The 7,500-nt window shown below is 31.4% G+C and overlaps 1 protein-coding gene across 1 annotated transcript; it reads right to left on the reverse strand.

Moving 5' to 3' along the window:
- Positions 1–1,873: 1,873 nt before the first annotated feature.
- Positions 1,874–5,108, reverse strand: LOC137617923 (uncharacterized). Its single transcript, XM_068347865.1, has 2 exons — positions 5,066–5,108; positions 1,874–2,758 (listed from the first exon to the last, which is right to left on the reverse strand). The coding sequence occupies exons 1-2, from the start codon at positions 5,075–5,077 to the stop codon at positions 2,351–2,353; spliced, it is 420 nt and encodes a 139-aa protein (XP_068203966.1). The 5' UTR covers positions 5,078–5,108; the 3' UTR covers positions 1,874–2,350.
- Between the last annotated feature and the right edge of the window lie 2,392 nt (positions 5,109–7,500).

Raw genomic sequence — 7,500 nt, forward strand, 5'->3', positions numbered from 1 at the left:
TCTAAAAACTTTTATTTGTATACATCCTAATATATACAATTCCTCTCTTATAGGATGTTATTGTTTATTATCTTCTTTTGCTTATTTGGTGATGTGTATTTAAATACATCCTAAAAATATTCTTCTTTCTTATGGGTTGTTATTGTTCCCTATTTTCTTTTGCTTATTTAGCAACATTGATATTATACATAAGTATTGAACTATGGTTAAATGAGAAAGAAAGTAAATATCTTACTGAAAACTTATTTCCCTGATGAAAGTTTTCCTTACCTGGCCCTCCTTAGCCCTAGCTTCATGGATAGGGGACTTGGGCGCTGATCATATGTATATATGGTCGGTGTTTATGGCATTGTTCCCTCACTTGCCTCTGCCATTCAAGAGTAACATTTAAACCTTTAAATGCAGTATTGAATCCATGCATAATAAGATCACATACTTTGATTACCGAAGAGCTAGATAAAGAACCTAAAAATTTCATTTGCATAAAATAAATGTTGATTTTAGTATCCATGAAAAGAAAATATCTTTTATATCATTAACTCTTCAATTAAGATTCATCTTGGTATCATTATTAGGCAAGAATGCCTCGAAAGGAAAAGTAATGTTACCCAGGCATCTGTTGCTATTAACGATAACAGCTTGCAAGCAGAACTACGCATGCGTGACCCAAGGAACACCAAAGGATACTTGTTCCATTAACACACTTTACGGTAGGTAATGACTTGTTCTGGAACTTGTTGCTTCAAAAGAAAAAGTAGCAAAAAGTAGTCTTTGCAGCCCAATAAAAATCTATATAAATTTTGAAAGTTGTATTTTGAAAGTACTGATTTATATTTATTCAATTATGATTTTTTTTTTTAATTAGACTTTTGATTTTATGGTCCCAGTTTTTATCTGTTGTTTTGGTAATGACTGCATTGCTTGAGGGTCAATTTAATAGATTTACTTTTCTCTCTCTCTCTCTCTCTCTCTCTCTCTCTCTCTCTCTCTCTCGATTTAATAAGAAAAAATAAGTCAATATAACAAATGATATTTCTATTCCAGAAACAGAAATCTTGAATTAATGAGATTCTCTCTCTCTCTCTCTCTCTCTCTCTCTCTCTCTCTCTCTCTCTTTCTCGATTTAATAAGAAAAAATAAGTCAATATAACAAATGATATTTTCTATTCCAGAAACAGAAATCTTTCATTATTGAAATTCTCTCTCTCTCTCTCTCTCTCTCTCTCTCTCTCTCTCTCTCTCTTCTCGATTTAATAAGAAAAAATAAGTCAATATAACAAATGATATTTCTATTCCAGAAACAGAAATCTTACATTATTGGATTTCTCTCTCTCTCTCTCTCTCTCTCTCTCTCTCTCTCTCTCTCTCTCATAAGAAAAAATAAGTCAGAATAGCAAATGATATTTCTATTCTTGAAACTAAAATCTTAAATTAATAAAATTCTCTCTCTCTCTCTCTCTCTCTCTCTCTCTCTCTCTCTCTCTCTAATATAAGAATAATGAATATTCTTATTTTAAATTTAATAAAAAGTAACCAGTATACGTTACAGGGTTATAACAATACCAATTCAAGTCAGGTTGGCAAAAGTGTAAATTCATCATAATTAATAGAATTCCAAGAATAAATTGTGATATTTTTCTTTGTTTCAGACATGAAAAAGTTTCATGTTAGAAAAAAGACAGTAGGAATAAAAAAAAACATAAAATGTAGAAATAATTTTTATTTCGAAATCAGACATTTCATAAGTATAGATAACAGAGATAAGAGAGAAATATTTCTTCAATATAATTAATTTGCATTAAAAATGTTGCCATATGATTCTCCATTGTATTTCATCTGCGTTTGACGTGTCAGTGATATGCGCCAATGGAAAATCATGAGCAATTAGATCCTCGCTGAGCTACAACCCTAATTTGAAAAGCAGGATGCCATAAGCCCAATGGCTCCAACAGGGAAAAATAGCCCAGTGAGGAAATGAAATGAATAAATTACAAAATGGAAGAAAAGTAAAAAACAATTTTTCATTACTGTTAAGAAACTATTAAAGTAAGCTTTCAATGAAGAAATATTTCTTATAAAGCAAATGTTTTTTTTAATTTGTTATAATATACCTATAAGTTTTTTTCTTTATAAGGACGTTCTTTGTAGACCATGGAATAAATCATGACAAATGAATGAATTTCCAAAGTTTTAGACGATATTCTTTATCACTGAATCAAAGAAATCTTTGTTTCTTAACCTGTCTATAGAGTTCACGACCAATCATATCAGCGCTTTATCCTCAAATATCTCGTATCAGACGTTCCCTGTAGAATATTGAATAAATAATGACGAATAAATGGCCAAAACATTAGACGACATTTCTGATCCCCGCTCCGAAGAAATCCTTGTTTCTTAACCTGTCCATGAAGTTGAACACAGATGGCAGCACAGCGCCAGCCGCGTTGAATCTGTACTGGTCATCCTTCGCCCACTGGCGTCCTTCCACCTCGGCGTTGGCCACAATGAGTCGCCGAGTTAAAGGCATGAAGACATTTATGATCTTCTGGATTCTCTGAGGATCGTTGGGGTGTCTTGGATCGTCAGCGATCTCCTCGAAGACGTCGGCCATTTCAGGAAGGACGTCGACGGTAGCTGAGATGATCCTGTCGTACGGGCCTACGTCACCAGCCTCCGGCTGTAGGACTCCTAGGGCTTCATACTCTTGAGGAGCCGAAGAGACTGATTTTAACAGGACTGCAACAGCGGTTAGATATGCCTGGAAAATTAAGAAAAAAAACGTATGTAATATGACCGCGGAGGTAGCAGCAGTAGGGGATTCAGCGTTATGAATCTCCATCTATGGTGGATAACGGGGGAGGGTGGGCTGTAGCACCCTAGCACTACCAGCCGAACTCGGTTGAGTCCCTCGTCAGGCTGGGAGGAGCGCAGAGAGAAAAAGTCCCCTTTTTTCATTTGTTTGATGTCGGCTACTCCCAAAATTGGGGGAAGTGCCTTGGTATATAGATGGATAGATGTAATATGCGTTATTCATGTCTTTTATCAATTCTTGTCTTTATAGATAGATAAACAAAGATATTGTGTCGAATTTTAGTTGAAGACTCATAGGCTTCATGCTCTCAATCTGGAAAATTGAGAAACAATTTCAATATGTGATACGAATTATCATTTTTTTATTACTTGAATTTATCAATAAAAATGCCATCAATTCCATAAGAGATTGATGTACTGCACTGTTAAAAAAACACGTAGTTTTAACCGGGAATTCTCTGTAAAAATATACTGTTCTCCACCATATTTCAGTAAAATACAGGCAACCGTAATTTCTACTCTACTTTGTTATTATCATTTACCGTAATATCACTCCTTTACGTCAATATATCCATTTCTAAAACGGTAAATACCTTGCAACATTTATTCCGGGATTTTTACCGTTTTTATGGCAAATTTTCAAGTGTAAGCTATGTGATTAATAGAGTTTACTTTGTTATCTTTTTTTTAGGTTTCACTATTTGTTAGTTAAATGTTTTGATTGTCGATGTAATTATATATTGTATTTGATAAGGTTACTATCAATTCCATAAGAGATTGATGTACTGCTTAAAATCACTATCGAAAGGGAGTGATTCACTATCCAAGCCGAATTGCATAAAATGAATTGAATAAAAGTGAATTGAATAAAGTGAATTGCATAAAATGAATTGAATAAAAGGGAACTGAACAAGAGTGAATTGAATAAAAGTGAATTGCATAAAATGAATTGAATAAAAGTGAATTGAATAAAGTGAAATGAATAAAAGTGAATTACATAAAATGAATTGAATAAAAGTGAATTAACAAAAGTGAATTGAATAAAAGTGAATTGCATAAAATGAATTGAACAAAAGTGAATTAAAAAAAGAGAATTGAATAGAAGGGAACTGCATAAAATGAATTAAACAAAAGTGAATGTAATAAAAGTGAATTGCATAAAATGAATTGAATAAAAGTGAATTGAATAAAAGGGAATTGCACAAAAGTGAATTAACAAAAGTGAATTGAATAGAAGGGATTTGCATAAAATGAATTGAACAAAAGTGAATTTAACAAAAGTGAATTGAATAAAAGTGAATTGAAAAAAAAATAATTGAACAAAAGTGAATTGAATAAAAGTGAATTGAATAAAAGCGAATTGCATAAAATTAATTGAACAAAAGCGAATTTAACTAAAGTGAATTGAATAAAAGTGAATTGCATAAAATGAATTGAAGAAAAGTGAATTGAATATAAGTGAATTGCATAAAATGAATTTAACAAAAGTGAATTGATTAAAAGTGAATTGCATAAAATGAATTGAACGAAAGTGAATTTAACAAAAGTGAATTGAATAAAAGTGAATTGCTTAAAATGAATTGAGCAAAAGTGAATTGAATAAAAGTGAAAAAGTGAATTGAATAAAAGTGAATTGCATAAAATGAATTGAATAAAAGTGAATTGAATAAAAGTAAATTGCATACAATTAATTGAACAAAAATGAATTGAATAATAGTGAATTGAATAAAAGTGAATTTCATAAAATGAATTGAACAAAAGTGAATTGAACAAAAGTGAATTGAATAAACGTGAATTAAACAAAAGTGAATCTAACAAAAGTGAATTGAATAAAAGTGAATTGCATAAATGTGTATTGAATGAAAGTGAATTGAACAAAAGTGAATTGAATAAAAGTGAATTGAACAAAAGTGAGTTGAATAAAAGTTAATTGCATAGAAGTGAATTGAACAAAAATGAATTGAATAATAGTGAATTGAACAAAAGTGAATTGAATAAAAGTGAATTGAACAAAACTGATTTGATTAAAGTGAATTGAACAAAAATTAATTGAATAAAAGTGAATTGAACAAAAGGGAATTGAATAAAAGTGAACTGAACAAAAGAATGCCATATCAGAAAAAATAACCATAGCGTCATACAAATAACAAGATGCAACAATATAAAAGAAAATCAAGCTGATCTCTCTCTCTCTCTCTCTCTCTCTCTCTCTCTCTCTCTCTCAATAGTTCGAACAGAATAGAAATAGACTCACCTGAAACCTCATCGTAGAATTCGTCTCTCGAAACTTCGAAATATTACGCTCCCCATACATACGACCTGAGCTTATATACAGCGATACTCCTCGCCCGCTCTGTTCCTAAGATACCCCCCTCTCGAAAGCTGGCTCCGCCCACGAAGCAGTTATCCGCCCCCTTTTCCACCACAAGGGAATTTTTTTTTTTTTTTTTTTTTTTTTTTTTTGTGGCTGCAACCCTTAATCAACATATCGTTAGTTTCTCTAGGCTCCATTTCATTTCTAATGATGATAGATTCTAACATGTGTCCTGTTCAGATTAGTTTAATTTGTTATAAACATTATCTTCATTATCACCATTTACTCATACGCCTATTGACGCAAAGGGATTTCGGTTAGATTTCGCCAGTCGTCTCTATCTTGATCTTTTAATTTGATAATATATATATATATATATATATATATATACACATATATATATATGCATATATATATAAATATATATATATATATATATATATATATATATGACGCAAAGGAGTGATATTACGGTCACCAAACCGTAAAAGATAATAACAAAGCAAGGTAAAAATTACGGTCTCCTATCTTTTACTGAAATACAACTGAGAACAGTAGACTTTTACGGAAAAATTCCAATTAAAATTATGGCTTTTTTTTTTTTTTTTTTAACAGTGTGGGTGGCTTAGATAATTTACTCTCTTAGTCAAAGGTTTGGCAAGTTTAATATACTCTGACCGGGGGGGGGGGGGTGGAGTTGGTTACAGTCTGTGATGCTAAAATGACGCCGAGAGGAGTAAAGGAAAGGTCAGGCTTGTTAAGCGGTAATGAAAGTTAAATATAAGGTCATCCATTTTTTTTTACCTATAGAAAGTGAATTTTTTTCTTAGAAGGATTTTTTGATAAGCTCAAAATTGCTGTTATTATTATTATTATTATTATTATTATTATTATTATTATTATTATTATTATTATTATTATTAACTAAGCTGAAATCCTATTTGGAAAAGTAATATACTATTAGCCCAATGGCTCCAAGAAGGAAAATAGTCTAGTGAGGAAAGGAAATAGAATAAATAAATTACAAGAAAGTTAAAGATTAATTTTCATTACAAAAATTAGATTATTAAAGTAAACTTTCAATGAAGAAATATCTATTATAAAACAGAGTTTTTTGTTTTGATTCGTTATATGTCTATTGAATTTTTCTTTATAAGTGATTTCAGTCACTACATTCCTCATAAAAGTCTATACTTGAATGCAGATGAAGCAGACATAATGACTAGAGGGGCACTCAGTAGAGCACACACCTCCGCCGCGGCAGCTTATTTCTCGGTCCTTTTGCTCGACCTTGACCTTTGACCTTAACATGTATTCATTGGCATGGATTTTCATACACTAAAATCTGAACCAAGTTTGAAATCTCTGTGACAAAGATGTTCAAACTTATGGCTGATTACGTGAATTGGATATTTTGCTTGATTGTGACCTTGACTTTTGACCTTGACCTTCCAAAATTTAATCATGTGCAGTTTTTCTTTTTTTTACATAACAATTAATCTCTGCAAGTTTCATTACTCTACGAATAAAATTGTGGCCAGGAAGCTGTTCACAAACAAACACACAAACAGGGCGAAAACATAACCTCCTTCCAACTTCGTTGGTGGAGGTATTAATATAGTGAAAGTTTCATTACCTTACGATTAAAATTGTGGCCAGAAAGCTGTTCACACACACACACATACACAAAAAAAAAACACACACACACGCACACACACAAACAAGCACACAAAGAGGTCGAGAACATAACCTCCTTCCAATTTCGTTGGTGAAGGTAATAATATAGTAGTAATATAATTAGAATATATTTCTGATATAACCACAGAAGATATCTGACACTTGGAGGAAAAAAATGACTAGAAACAACAAAACATGATCGCCCTTATCAAATGTTGTAATAATTATCTCCAAACAAGGCACAATAACAACCACATTCCCAGTGTCATTACAATGTTTTGTAATAGAGCGCCGATGTTAAAGTTTTTCACTTTAGATTAAATGTAATCAGATGTAACCGAAATGGAAATATCCAATTAATTTTGTTGGTCTGAATTACATCTGCGTGAAATCTGACACTTTGGGTTCCTTCTTCTTCTTCTTCTTCTTCTTCTTCTTCTTCTTCTTATTATTATTATTATTATTATTATTGTTATTATTATTATTATTATTATTATTATTGTTGTTGTTATTATTATTAATATTAATATTATTATTATTATCACCAAAAAGTTAAAAGGTTGCCTTATTCATTCGTTTTAGATTACCCTACCTTACGTTAGTGACGGGCTCTTGCTTTGGAAGCCCGGTAAGCAAATCCTTATTCATTTGTCAAAAAAAAAAGAAAAAAAAATCACGAAAATTAGCTAGTGCTTCTA

This window comes from Palaemon carinicauda, chromosome 24 (assembly GCF_036898095.1).
Source record: "Palaemon carinicauda isolate YSFRI2023 chromosome 24, ASM3689809v2, whole genome shotgun sequence".
Taxonomy (NCBI): Eukaryota; Metazoa; Arthropoda; class Malacostraca; order Decapoda; family Palaemonidae; genus Palaemon; species Palaemon carinicauda.